Source organism: Chlorocebus sabaeus, chromosome 17 (assembly GCF_047675955.1).
Source record: "Chlorocebus sabaeus isolate Y175 chromosome 17, mChlSab1.0.hap1, whole genome shotgun sequence".
NCBI lineage: Eukaryota > Metazoa > Chordata > Mammalia > Primates > Cercopithecidae > Chlorocebus > Chlorocebus sabaeus.
In genome coordinates, this window is record NC_132920.1 from 11,526,434 (window position 1) to 11,541,925 (window position 15,492).

Sequence of the window (15,492 nt, forward strand, 5' to 3'; positions counted from 1 at the left end):
AAAGACATTTCTGTTGGATATACATTTCTGGCTTTATAGTTTTTTTTCCCCTTTCAATATTTTAAAGATGTCACTCTATTGTCTTCTGGCTCAAAAGTTTCTGATGAGAGGTTTCCTTTACTTTTTATATTTGTTCCACTGTTTGTAATATGTCTTTTAACCTCTGACTACCCTCAGTATTTTCCCTTTATCTTTGGTTTTCACTCATTTCACTATGATGCGTCTAGGTGTATGTGTGGTTTATTTTTGTTTTGTTGTTGTTTGGTTCTTGGAAGTGGGAGGTATTTATCTTGCTTAGGATTCTGTGAGAGTCTTGGATTTGTGGTTTGATGACTTTTATTATTTTTGGAAAATTTTTAGCCACTTTCCCTTCAGGTGTCTTTTCTTCTCCATTGTCTCTTTCTTATTCTGGACTCCAATTACATATATGTTAAACCATTTGAAATTGTTCCATATCTTTTTCTCTAAACTTCTGGCATTTTCATTTGGCTCTTAGAATTTCCATCTCTACTGAGATTCCCCATCTGTTCATGTATGTTGTGTGCTTCTTCCCCTAGAGACGTTAACGTATTAACAATAATTATTATAAAGTCCATGTCTGGTTATTCTACAAACTGGGCCATCTCTGACTCTGGTTCTATAGATTGCTTTATCTGTCAACAGTGAGTTGTTTTTCCTGTTTTTGAGTGCTTCTTATAATTTTTTAATTGAAAAAGCTCACTAAAGACTGAGGTACATAGTGTTTATGTCTGGAGATGGTCTGTTGCTTCTGTTAGACCAACAGTGTGAGAGTTGATTTAATCTACTTAAGAGTTGAGCTGAATTTGAATTTAGTGGTTGTGGTTACCTTCAGCGCACCGCACGCTTCACATTCTCTGAAGGTTACTGTTGTTGCCTTGTGTTTAGGGTGGGAGCTCTGCACTGCAGGGTTATTCTCGGTGGCCATGCTCCATTGTAGCTTTTAGCCATTTCTTCACAACTGTGCCTCAGAAGGGGCCTCCGCCAGTGGTGGAATGCTGATGCTTGTTACTTGCTGCTGGGCTTCTGAGGGGAGCTGTCCTGTTTTTGTGTTAGGCATGCTCTGTGTATGGGGATCTCAGGAAGTGGGAGCTTTGTCAGCATTCCTGCCTTTCTGAACCATGGTGGCCAAACTCTTCTTACATTTGTGATTGTTCTTAGGCAGGAGTTTCCCGTTCTTCCATCAGCAGTAACAGACCTCTGCTTGGAATTGGGTCCTGGATCCTGGATGGTTTTCTGCTTTTCCCCCAGGAATAGAGGTTTTATTCTTCTCCCCCTCCCTGAACTGGAGTTCTGTTATAGCTTTGCCTGTCCCTTTAGGGTGACAGGATTTGCTGCCCTCCCCTAATGGCTAAGGCTTTTGCCTTGAATAAGAGAAGGGTCGCAAGAAGCAAGATTTCTGTTTCCCCAGCAGCCAGTGTCACCTCCCCGCAGGCCTACACCACCAGTGGTGGCTCTCTCCAGTCCCGGCCTATGATCCAGTCTTTCCAGGGAGCACCCAGTAGAGACCTGTGGAAAAGCACTTGCAAGCGAGTGTGCATTTGTGTGTGTCACTTGTGTCATTAACTCAAGGCTGGTATGTTAACCCATGCTTGGTCTTTAACAATCTGTAAAAATTGTAGCGGATTTCTTCTTACCCACTTGTATGTTGCCCACTGCCTGCTCTTATGCTTTACCAGGTAACACGTGTGCCCCACTCTTTTGCATCCTCACCTCACTAATGAGCTAAGGAAAAGTTATTATTTTATAATTTTATCTTTTTCTCATTGGATGGGAGTGACATTTTTTGCAACTTTTTATATTAAAATTTAAATAGAATAACTGAACTGTTTTAGTAATCATAGATTTTAAATTCAACAAAATCATGGATTTAAGAAAAAATCAGGGACACTACAAACCTGAAATTAATGCATGCTGGGCTTAATACCTAGGTGATGGGTTGTTAGGTATAGCAAACCACCATGGCACACGTTTACCTATGTAACAAACATGCACATCCTGCATATGTACCCTAGAAATTAAAACAATAAAATAATTTTAAAAAGAAATTTAGATATTTTTAGAACACTGTCAGTAATGTAATTGTGCAGGTAATCTTCACATTTTTGTACTTGTTATTTTCCTACGTTTAGTTTCTTTACTGCTTGCTTCTCACCAACGTTTGAACTGTTTGGTAGATGGACTAAACGTACGTTTTTATACTCCCAAACCTAATGGAATTATCATTTATCCAGGTGTTCACACAAGAAATCTGGGAGGCCAGACATCCCACCTCCCTCATCTTTATCATCCAGGCCATCTGCAAGTTCTAAATATTTCTCAAATTATTTTCAATCCCAAGTCCAGTACAAAAATCCAGGCCTTAATTTATCTTTGTACTCTTTAAAATTGTTATTATTTACTCATTTATTATCATTACTTTTTTTTTTTTTTAATAGCGACAGGGTCTCTTTCCATTGCCCAGGCTGGAGTGCAGTGGCACGATCATAGCTCACTGCAGCCTCAAACTGCTGGGCTCAAGCAGTCCTCCTGCCTCAGCCTCCTGAGTAGCTGGGACTATGGGCTTCTGCCACCACACCTGGCTAATCTCTTTGTACTCTTGAAATATTCTTATAGCCTCTCATCTCCATCCAGTCCCACTTTTCCATATCTACCAGAGTCATCTTTTTAAAAGGAGATATGATTCTATAACTTCTTTATTTAAAGCCTTTATTGGGTCCCCATAATCTTCAATTTTCACCAAAATTCTTCGTTCTGTATGGTCTATAAGCCTCTCCTCTTTCTTCACCAAAATTACTGGCTCTAGCCAGAGTAATTTTGACTTGTTTTTACTCAGTGTTTTTTAGACATCTAGAGAAATTCATACCACTGTAATTTACAGCCTCATCTTTCCATATTTTTTTATTTTAGTCAAACCCAGAGTTCTTGCAATTTCGTATTCTCTATTATATACAATTTCATGATTTGAACATTGTGTTTTAGAGCAGTGGTTTCTCATTCTTGGCTGTACAGGAGCATAAGAAACATTTAAAATTGGGAAACTTTCAAAAATTCCAGTGCCCAAGCTACATCCTAAACCAATTAAATCAGAATGTCTGCAGGTGGTATCAAGGCATCATTTATTTTAGGCTCTCCCAGGTGACTCCAGCATACGGCCAAGTCCCACCTCCCACTCCCCACTCTTACTGCACCTTCAACATGATTATCTAATTTGTTTAAATCTTGTTAATTTTTTTAAAATTCATGTGTGGTGATGACTCTTCTTGGGACCTTTCTTGACAACCCACATCCTTGCACAGGGCTGTGTACCCCATAGCATAATCTGCATACTGTACTCTTTAGAAACTGAAGAATTAGAACATATGTAATTGAAATATCATTAATTGAACACTCAAAGTGCCAGCTCTTCATAATATATGAAACTACCTTGACTGTAATTTTCAATGGGGGATAGGACAGTCAAGCCTAGCCCAGGAGTCAGCAAACTTTTTCTGTAAATGCAGTATTCTGCTTTTAGCAGTAGTATTTTATTTTACTTAAATAGAAAATGTAGTAAATATTAATATTTTTGGCTTCATGGGCCATATAGTCTCTGTCACAATTACTCAGCTCTGCCATTGTAGCTTGAAAGTAGTCATCGACTACTATGAATGAGTGTGTCTGTTCCAATAAAACTTTATGAACACTGAAATTTGAGTTTCCTCTGATTTTTACATGTCACAAATTATTGTTCTCTCTATATTTTTTCTTTTCTTTTCTTTCCTTTTTTTTTTTTTTTTTTTTGAGATGGGGTTTCACTCTGTCACCCAGCTGTGGTGTGGTGGGTCACTCATGGGTCACTGCTGCAGCCTTGACCTCCTGGGCTCAAGTGATTCTCCCGTCTCAGCCTCCTGAGTAGTGAGGACCACAGGAACGCACCACCATGCCTGGCTAATTTTTTTATTTTTTTGTAGAGATAGGGCCTCATGCTGGTCTTGAACTCCTGGGCTCAAGCAGCCCTCCTGCCTCAGTCTCTCAAACTACTGGGATTATAGGAGTGAGCTACTGTGCCCAGCTTCTTGATTTTAAACAATCATTTCAAATCTAAAAACCGTTCTCAAAGACTGTGCAGAGTCAGGTGGTAGGCTAGATGTGGCTCATGGGCTGTATGTTGCCACCCCTTGATCTATATAGCACTTTTTCAAATTGTAAATGTATCATCTCTCTGAGAGTCTAATCCCCTATGTGGGACGTGTCCCCAAATTCAGAAGTCATTGCTGTCAGAAAATGGGAGCAAGTTCTACACTGGATTTGCTGGTATAACAAAAAGCTTGAAATAACCCAATTTGGACACAGATTATTTAAATACATAATATGGAGCATTTCTATAAAGAAGGTGATGGTATAAAGAAATAATATATATATGATATATAAATGGTATTTTCAGCTTGATTTCTAGAATGTCTAGTATACAGTAAGTGTTCAGTATTGACTTGCTAATGACTTTTAGTAGAGAAGTTGGATTCTCTGTATTTTTGAGAATTAAAAAAATAATTAGTCTAATGAGATAGGTTTTGTTGTTTTAATGACTTTTGGAGTTTTAAAAAAATACCTCTTATGTAACTTTATCCTAGGGTAGTGATTTCTGTCTCTACTGCATACCCAGTATGCAGTCGTTCTCATGAGCAGCCCAAGTGTATTAGATGCTCTACTACACTAATGGTTATTAGTGTAGTAGATAACTAATGGTTATTAGTGTAGTAGATAACTAATGGTTATTAGTGTAGTAGATAACTAATGGTTATTAGTGTAGTAGGGCATCTTCTCCTTTGATAAAGAATAGAATGAGAGCCAGGCATGGTTGTACATGCCTGTAGTACCAGCTACTCAGGAGACTGAGGCAGGAGAATCATTCGAGCCCAGGAGTTTGAGTTCAGCCTGGGCAACACAGCAAGACTGCTATCTCTTTAAAAAAAAAAAAAAAAAAAAAAAGAAAAGTTAATTTCTAAAAATATTGTATTTGCAGTAAAAATGTGTGTAAAATATTTCAGACTGGTTGTTTAAAATAGTAAATAATGTATAAAATAGTATCATTCATCTCATATCTTATCTCTAAAAGATAGCCATTGTTAGATATTCTTCCATTTGATTATACGTTTTCTGTACAGATATGAAAATGTACTTTTTAAAATAGGATTATACAATACATACCATTCTTTAACTTGTTTTTACTCAGTATTTTTTAGACATCTAGAGAAATTCATTTCTCATAAATAATGTTGTCGAAGGATTAAAAACAAAAGCACAGAAGATAATTTTTTAGTGGCTTGGCAACCAGAGCTGATGAAAGTTACAGATTGGGAGCAGAGCTATTTCTAGTATTGTTTGGAGGCTGGAACAGATCATAACTCTGCTCCCTTTTACCCCACCAAAAAGTAACGCACTGCAACAATCCAGACAAAATTAGTCCAAGGTGAGGATTGTAGATAGTCTGGAGTGGGGAAATGTTACAAAGGGAATTTCTGAGATGTGTTCAGAAAGAAGGGATATTCCCTTCCAGAGAATCATGGTGATTATAGGCATGAGATGTTTCAACGTTTCTGTTGTTTTGTGTATTACATTTTTTAAATGTTTGTTTTGTGTTTTTTTCAGCACTAGCAGAGTCTCTCTGGCTTCCTCCCTTCATTGTCACCCATTTGCTAGAAGCTTGGATGAGGTGGGGTATGGGTGGAGAGAGAACTGTGAGCCTCTGGGTGTTCACTTTAGCATAGACAGTTGACGGAAAGGCTGTGATAGTCCACTGCTGTCTTTTTACCAAGTGTTCTTCTTCCCAGGATCTTAGGCATCTGCTTTTGCTCTAGTCCTTAGGATCCTGCAGTTCTCTTCACCTGAACTAATCCAGTAGGTTTCGTGTATTTGCCAATAGTGATTGGGCTTTAGGCAGTCTTGCTTATCCAGAGTTGATCAAAATCTTTAGAGGCCCTCTTCACTCAGGAGGTTATGTTGACCTGTCCGGTAATTCAAAATAATAGTAATAACACAAAACCTAACATAACTGTAAATATTCTCAAGATAGTCCATTTTTTCCATCATAAAGAGTATGATTTTTTAAAAGAGAGAAAGAAATGTAAAAGTAAATCTGACATTAGGGTACTTTGTTGATGTTGAGTCTGATGAAGGAATAATCCTGGACTGGTCATTGGAGGACCATTTGAGATTCTGTTTTAATTTTATGATTATTTTTATGCCTTTGGTTTTTATAAAACATTAAACTGAAATTTTACTTTGCCTTCTATTAGGTAGATGTATTGTTGAGATCATAGCTACATATTCAGTAGTCAAACAACACTACTTTTTTATAATGTCAGATAATCTCCTGTTCATAGTGTTAAATATAGTCAGTAAATTATTTCCTCTAATTGTATTCTAAGAACTTTTTAAATGGGCTCGAGGTACAAGGTGGATTGTTGACTTTTGTATTGAAGAGTCTGTGGTTGTTGCAGAGCCTTTCCTTGTCTCAGGGTAAATTGAGAAAAGAGCTCCCTTGATGAAAATATACACCCCCATATTATATTCCCTTATATTCTTACTTTATTAGGTTCACTTAGGAAAACTGTATCTTTCAATATGCAAATATCTTCTGAGCAAGTTGGGGTTTTTAAATTTTAATGTATTTATTATAAATTGAAGCCATGTGTTTGAGAGTGATGGTCTGAAATACTGTTCGCCTGAATGCTGGAAGAGAAAAGCCTCTAAAAGGCAAACACTGTCTATTTTTCCGTAATCACTAGCTTCTATCTCTTATGCCATTGAGAAGCATGCATGGTAGCCTAACACACACTGTAAAATATATCAGATGTCTCTTCTTTGAAATAATTTCAAATTGCCTGAGTCCATTCTATGTGCCAATTCTTAAGAATTTGGCAGGGTAAAGCTTATTTTTAAAAAAATCTTTCTATTCCCTCTTTCGTTTTTTAAAATTAAACTTTTTATTTTGGGATTATAAGAATCGCAGTTGTAAGAACCAACACGTAGAGAGCTTATGTACTCTTTATCCAGTTTGCCCAATAGGAACATCTCAGAAATCCACAGTATAATATATCAACCAGTTTATTGACATTGATGCAATCCACCAACCTTATCCAGGTTTTGCTAGTGTTTCATGTACACTTGTACTCTTCTCTATGTGTATTTAGTTCTATACAATTGTATCACTTACATGTATATCCACCACTGTAGTCAAAGAAATCCATTACCACAGAGATAGCTTATGTTGCTTTTTAAGGAGTTTTTGTTTTGTTTTAAAATTCTTAGTCATTTGTGGTCTTGGCCTAATTATTTTTCAAATTTATATCCATGCTTTTAAATTTTTTACCTTTTTTAAAAAATTGGTAAAAACATATCTGATGAAACACACTCACTGTTGGCTGGTCATGGTGGCTCACACCTGTAATCCTGGCACTTTGTGAGGCTGAGGCAGGCGAATCACCTGAGGTCAGGAGTTCAAGACCAGCCTGGCTAACATGGTGAAACCCTGTCTCTACTAAAAATACAAAAATTAGCCAGGCATGATGATGGGCACCTGTAATCCCCGCTACTTGGGAGGCTGAGGCAGGAGAATCGCTTGAACCCAGGAGGTGGAGGTTGCAGTGAGCTGAGATCACTCCATTCCAGGCACCCCTCCACCCCAAAAAAAGGCACTCACTGTTTTCTCCACCCTCACACAGATCACTTCTGTGACAAGTGATGTGTGGGTTTTTTTCCCACACCAAGCAATTTAGGATACCAACTGGGTGTCCTACAGTTCAATTCAGTTCTGACATCTACCTGGTGTTGTTAGCATCCAATCTCACAAGTTAAAGGCACAGTCCCAGAAACGACTCCCATTTAGACACCAGTAGAAAGCCACTTCACTGGTTATGGTTACTGGTTGATTTTAAAGGTTACAACTTGAGGCCAGGTGTAGTGGTTCTCGCCTGTAATCCCAGCACTTTGCGAGGCTGAGGCAGGAGAATTACTTGAGGCCAGGAGTTCTAGACGAGTCTGGGCAACACAGGCAGATCCTGTCTCTACAAAAATTATTTTTATGGCCCACATGCATAGTTGTAGCTACTGGGAAGACTGAGGCAGGAGGATCACTTGATCCCAGGAGATGGAGGCTGCAGTGAGCTATGGTCACGCCACCGCACTCCAGCCTGGGTGATGGAGCAAGACTCTGCCTCAAAAAAAAAAAAAACAAAAAAAAACATGGTATTCATTTGTGATGGTTTATTTCACTTAGCATAATGTCCTCAAGGTTCATTCATGTTGTAGCATGTGACAGGATTTCCTTCCTTCCCTTTTAAAACTCAGTAATTTTTCCATTGTTTGTGTACTGTGTTTTGTTTATCCATTCAGGGACTCTTGAGTTGCTATCACCTCCTGGCTATTGTGAATAATACTGATAAACATGGGTGTGCCAATATCTCTTTGAGATTCTGCTTTTAGTTCTTTTGGGTATATACCCAGAAAGTGGAATTGTTGGATCACATGATAGTTTTGTTTTTAACTTCTTGAGGAGCCTCCATACTATTTTCCACAGCAGCTGTATCATTTTACATTCCTACCAACAGTATATATCCATATTTAATGATATTTGGATACATAGGTTTTGATTCATCCATTTTAATTCTATTAATGACTATTTTATTGACTTTTCTTTTACAATTGATAGTGACTACCTAGCCCAAATCACAGATGAGATACTTTGTATTATGGAATGTTTGCATATCAAGGATGGTCCTCAAGGTAACATCTAAATATTTTAGAGTCAGCTCTTTCAGGTGTAAGTGAGAGAATCCTTACCTGAATAGTTTAAGTAAAAAGAGGGATTTTATTACAAGGGAACTGGGATGTGACATTGAATCTAAGGATGTTAATGTGTCAGGGCCTTAGAAATAACTCATTAAGGGACTTGATTTTCTCTTGTCTTTGATGGATCTTTTTCCTTCTTGTACTGTGGCTTTCACCGTGCAGTTATGAAGTAACTTCACAAATCTTGAGCCTTTCAGCTTCAGCTACCCAAAGAGCAAGGACACTCAGTTGGCCCTAATACAGAAGTCCCAGGAGAAGAGGACGATTGGCCCAGCTTGGATCCCTTGCCTTTCTTTCATACCTCACTACAGTATGGTCAGGGAGAAGAAGTCAGTGCAGGGACATCTGTGGAAACTATATGGAGTGACTGGGAGGCAGTCAGGTGGCCAGAAGGAAAGGGAATGAGTGTGGGAGAGTGAATGAAAAGTGCGCTTGTCCACTGTCTCTAAGCCGAGATGTCAGTGAACAGTCGATTGAGGTCACACTGGGGAGATAATATTGGAGCTTGAAAAGTTCTGGGTAAGGAGCACTAAGATGACTAGAGGCAAATGATTTTTTTTTTTTTAATCTGACTGATTTTTTAGTATACCAAGTTCAGGGCCACAAGGAGAAAATGCCTGAAATTCTTAAAAGGTAAAAATAATTGACTGGTTTCTGGAATTATTTGAATTAGAATTAGAAGGTAGTTAAAAACATTCTTAACACCATTATTTAGGGTAGAAAATAAAAGATTCTATTTCATAGGAATTAACTTTTATAATTTATCCTAAGAAGTTTACACATATATCAGAGGTTTAATATGAAATTGATGGATGATAGCTATATAATAGGAACATTTAGAAAAAATTAGAATATAGTGTTATCCTTTTGAAGCCATAGGAGGAATATTTCCCCATCAGGCGTCAGCAATGACGGTAAACCTTATAATGTATTCCGTGCTGCTTGTGTCAGGCACGGTGTGAGGCATTTTTCTATGTATTATGTCTTGTAACCTCCCAAACCATAGGTGCTCACTATTTGTTAAACTGAATTTTCTAAGTCGTGTTTCAACAGATGATTAACACTTTGCTTTTCCTTTCAGAGATGTGGTACTGGATCTTCCTCTGGGCTCTCTTCTCTTCTCTGTTTGTCCATGGTGCTGCAGGAGTGCTGATGTTTGTGATGCTGCAGAGGCATAGGCAGGGAAGAGTCATCTCTGTCATTGCAGTCAGCATTGGATTTCTGGCTTCTGTAACTGGCGCGATGATTACCAGTAAGTTGATTTTGTTTTGTCTGAGGATGTAAGTTTGTATGCACTTACCATTTTGGTAGCTGTATTCTTATTATACACGTAACATTAGTGAGATATTTTACGTAGATTATTTGTCAACACTTAACACACTCCACCTAGAAGATAAAGATGAGCTGATTTATTCACTGAATAGATAGTTGTAATTCTGCAATGCGAAGAGTCCTTTTACAAGGTTTTGTGGGAAATAGAAAAATTCATAGCAGTTGGCAAGAGGCAAGGCAGTTCAATGGGAGAATTCACAGTCACTATAGTTTCTGCTTTAAAGTTGCTCACTTTCTAGGAAAAAGGAAACGCATAAAAATATGTCAGTGATAACCATCGTAAGCAGAAGTATAGCCCTGAGGTCCTTACTGTCATCTGCCTGTGACTACACAATAAAATTGCACTTTCTTCTTACGCACACATTATTATGGCCTACTAGAAATAAGCTGTGCTAGAGTGTCCTCTAGTGCTTTGCAGGTTCCCTGCTGTGCTGCCTCATGAGCTTTTTCAGACAAGTTTTCAGGTTCATTCTCTCTGGCCTTCTCTGCTTAACACTGTACTTAGGCCCAAACTCCAGCCTGACTTCAAAGAATTAGTTATGGTTTTGTTATCAGCAGAAGGTATCCAAGTTACCAGTAGCAAATCCATACAGGTCTGCAGCAGCCTCAGTTCTTGCCTCCTCAGAAGAAATAATTTGACTGAGGGGTGTAAGACAGAAAAAGAGACCGAGGCAAGTTTCAGAGCAGGAGTGGAATTTCAAAGCTTTAGAGCAGGAAAGAAAGGAAAGTACACTTGGAAGAGACCCAGGCGGGCACTTTGGAGGTCAAGTGTCCCATTTAACCTTGGTCCTACGACTTGCTGGCCCATTTCCAGTGTCTTGCACCCCTTTTCCTTCGTTCTTCCTTTAAGGTGAGCCACCCGCATGTGTGGTGCCCTCCTTACACTTGGGAGGCGAGCATGCGCAGTGTGTTTAAGAAGTTGTATTCATGCTTATCTGAGGCTTTCTTCCCTTTTCCAGTGGAATGCCCCCGAAGCTCATACTCTACCATTTTGTCTTAATGCGCATGCTCGAGCCCACTTACCCATTTCCTGAGATTTCATTGGAAGCTACTGGTTACCAGTTTCAAGTGTTTTTATCCTTTGGAAAATTACCTCTCCCTGGTGCCTGTGACCAATTATCATTTTAGTGTGACAACTGTTGGACCATCACCTGATGGTCACCTGACATTCCTCTCCTGCCCCACTGCTGACAACTTACCTACTGTAACAATTTCTGCAGCTGCTGGTTGAGCAGAGCTTAGGTGTGCACCCTGTTGAGACTGGAGTGTGCCACATCTGCTTGCTTAGTGTGGTTGTGCCAGAAACCGGGTGCCACTCTATGCTGCTGTCGGTTCTGTGACTGCCAGTGCAGAGTACAAGTGTCTGTTGCCCTTCACATCTGGCCTATTCCCATATGTCAGGGTCAGCTCACTGCTACCACTGAATCTGTTATGGGACTCTCTGACAGTTTCTTCTTCCTTTCTAGTTGATTCTTGCCTCAGAGATAAGAAGGCAACCTTATCTTTATGATGCAGGGGATTCCCTTCTTTATCCTTTCCAGAGTGATTGACATCCTTTGTCTTGAGAGGAGAGCCCTGCTCCCATGCCCCTGGGTATGTCCTAGGCACTAATAAGGCAACCATAAAATACTTGTGGGAAATGGGGAGGAGTCTGTTTTCTTATTCTTCAGTTGCTGTTTTTTTCTGTGTTATCTTGTGTTAAGTTTTTATAATTGCTTTTGTTGTTTCTGCATTCAACCTATAATTTGATGATGTGGATGGTACCTCATATGCTTTGTCATAGACAGGGTTTTAAACAGGTACTCAGGTTTAGCTAAAGCACATAGGAAAGGTAGCACGGAGCCAGATTCCAGAGGACCTTGGATAGCTGTCTGGGAAGTTTGGGCTTTTATCCTGCAGGTCATGGAAAACAAATGGATATTTTTGAATGCAGTTGGCAAGGGACAAAGCAGTTCAGTGGTAAATTTTGTTTTATAGTTGAATACAGAATTAATGTATAGAAAGCAAGAGAAAACCCTGAAAGAGCAGGGACCTGGTCTGTCTGCATCACTGCTCGATCCCCAAAAATAAAACAGTACCTAGAACATAATTTATACTCAAAACATATAGGTTGGATGGATAGGAGGAGTGAGAGAGGAAGAGAGGGAGGAAAGGAAATAAAGAAGAGGGGATAGGGAGAGAGAATAAAGAGGAAGGAAGAGGAATTAAGAGGCATTAACTGTAATCTGTACTTGAGGCCAGGTTCTGAACTACAATAATGGCCGTAGGTTGGGAAGGAAGGAGTTAATGTAAGAACTATACAAAGGATAAAAAATCTAAATTAGTTATTAATTGTGGTGGCATACAAAGAGATATGAAAGGGGCTGCCAGTATTTTTTGACATGGCCACTGTTGTAATTGTGGAACCATTAACAGAGGAGGAAGGAAGAAGGAGCAGCTTGTTTGGAAGTTTAAGTGGTATGTGTGTGTATATATATGTATTTATTTGCATATATTACTGCAAAACTTTAAAGAGAGCATGAGAAATTGAATTCTTCCATTTATCTCTGATGATATGTGTATATATGTAACCCATTTGCAATTCAGTCAAGAATAAAGTAAGCCAGTGATTTTAGAAACTGCAGTGTTATATTTTTAAATCCTTAAAAATGTAAGTCTGACACAATTTCAGGTAAAAATTTGTGTGTGTATTAGCAATAAAACATTTAATTTTTTTCTGGCTAATTATCTGACCTGCAAACAGGTGAGTTAGGAAAACTAGCCAATGTGAGTAGTGATACTTATTTTCTTAATACAAGTTATGAATACTAGTGCACTCATAGCTGTATCTTCAGTTCAGTTATTGATTGCCAAATATCTATATTCAATAAGATGCTGCTGACTGAATATAGTTACATGTTCATTACATTTTGCTACTTCTTAAATTTTATTTTGAAACCAGAGTGATTTTTCATATAGTATTTTTAGTTAATACCAGAATTGGGAGAAACTTGTTTCTATATAATGTCTAATTTTAGCTGTTTAATTTTAGCCAGTCTAAAGGTGTAAAGTAAGTTCTCATTGTTGGTTTAATTTGCATTTCTGTGATTATTAATGAGTTTGAGCATCTCTTCCTATGTTTATTATATATTTAGGTTTTCTTTTCTACAGTTACTTCTTTATATTCTGTGGTTTTCTTTTGGTATTCTTGTTTCCTTTTTAAATTACAGATATTTTTATATATTAGAGATATTGACCTCTGGTTTTGGACTTTGCAAATAATTTATCTCAGTCTTTTATCAGTTACCTTCATCCATGATATCATTTACAGAGCAGAAATCCTTAATTTCCATGTGATCAACTTAAAGAGTTTTTGCCTTACGGTTCATAAAGATTTTATTAAAGAAGTTATCCCCCATACCAGTGCCAAAAGATATTCTGATATATTTTCTTCCATTAATTTTACAGTTTTTCCTTTTGTATTAAGGTCTTTAATTTGCCTGTAGCAGGAATTGGCAAACATTTTTGTAAAGGGCTAAGTAATAAATATTTTAGATTTCACAGGCTACTGGTCCCTGTCACATTATTGAGTTCTGCCAAGGTAGTGCAAAAGCAGCCATAGACATACGTAGATGAATGCACATGGCCTGTTTCAGTAAAACTTTATTTCCATTTACAAAAAAGGCATCGGGCATTCAGGCCATAATTTATCCTCCATATAGAGTCTACCTTTGTTTTAGGTATTAGGATTCTGTGTGGTTTTTTCCCCCACTGCCATATAGTAAATCAGTTTTTATCATACCATACACTAAAAACATCATCATTTCCTTACTGATTTGTAGTGCCACCTTTATTGTGTATTACATTCTCGAAGTACAGGGATCTGTCTCTGAACTCTATTCTGATTCATTGATTTTTTTTTTTGTCTATTCTTATAGAAGGGTCACTTTTTTTTATCTCAGTAGTTTTGTGGTATATCTTAATATCTGTCAGGAATAGGTCCCTCTTGTTGCTTTCCTTTCTCAAAGTTTATAGCTATTGATGGAGCTTTATTCTTTCATATAAATTTTAGACTGTGTCTATGGATCACTCAAAAAGTATGATAATGATTTTTATTAGGATTTAACTGAATATAGAGGATAATTTGGGAAGAATTGGCATGTTATATCACCCAGGAACATGTAGTGTATCTCCATTTATTGAGATCATCTTTTATGTCTCTTATTAGAGTTTAAAAATGCTTTTCTCAATAGGAAGTTTGTATATTTTTTATTAAGTTAATTCCTAAACACTTGTTACGGCTATTGTGCATGGATATCTTTTGATTACATTGTTTAGTTTTATTGGTGTAGAGAAATACTATTAAGCTTTGTAAGTCAGGTTTATGAAAGATTAACAAAAAACTGGTTCTTTGGAGAGATAAGATGAATAGACTGCTGGCAAACTAAGAAAAAAGGATTAAGGCAGAAGAGTAAAATACAGAGCATAATAGAAGAAATAACTAAATCTCAGTAATGAAGATAGAGAATTATAATAATAAAATAGTTTTATGAACAGCTGTACCTAAATATAAAATGTCAAAATTGACATAAGTGGAAATAGAAAATATGAATAGGAAAATAATTATTTGTGCCAATTGCAATATTAAAGACCCTTCTTCCAAAAAAACTCCAGGCCCAAAGGGGTTTACAGGAGAATTCTACCAAACTTTCAAGAACAACTAGTTCATATTTGATCCAAGTTACTGCAGAGAATAGAATTAAAGCTGTGCACAGCTTATTTGCAGAGGTCAGTGGAATCTTGTTGCTGAACAAGATGAGGACTACACCAGAACCTTAGGAATTGCTATTCTTGGGATGCAAAAGATAATTCAATGTCAGAAATGAGTGCAGCTGTATTTCAAGAAAACATTATTGATGAATACTACAATCAGAATTTCATATAATTTTCATGTATCATATAATGTTATTCTCTGGATTTTAGAAAATCACTTTAAAAATGTGAAAACTATTCTTAGCCTACATGCTGTACAAAATAGGTGGGTGAGCCAGATTTGTGGATTGTAGTTTGCCAACCTCGATCTAACTGTGCAAACGGATGGAATGAACATATTATTAAAACTAATTCTTCCCTTATCCTTGTTCTATTTTTTTTTCTGTTTTTCTACCCATAGCTCTTTATGTCTCTTCACACTTAACCTTTATGATATGCTTGCTTTTTTTTTTTCTTTTTCCATTTTAGAGATAGGGTCTGGCTCTGCTGCCCAGGCTGGAGTGCAGTGGCACACTCATACCTCACTGTACCCTTGAACTTCTGAGCTCCAGTGATCCT

The 15,492-nt window shown here is 37.6% G+C and overlaps 1 protein-coding gene across 1 annotated transcript in view; it reads left to right on the forward strand.

The window, feature by feature from the left end:
- Positions 1-15,492, forward strand: part of TMEM170B (transmembrane protein 170B) — a 43,182-nt gene that overhangs the window by 15,465 nt on the left and 12,225 nt on the right. Inside the window, exon 2 of the mRNA XM_007973686.3 lies at positions 9,932-10,102. Within this exon, the coding sequence (XP_007971877.1) occupies positions 9,932-10,102 (171 nt within the window). The remainder of the gene's footprint in view (positions 1-9,931; positions 10,103-15,492) is intronic.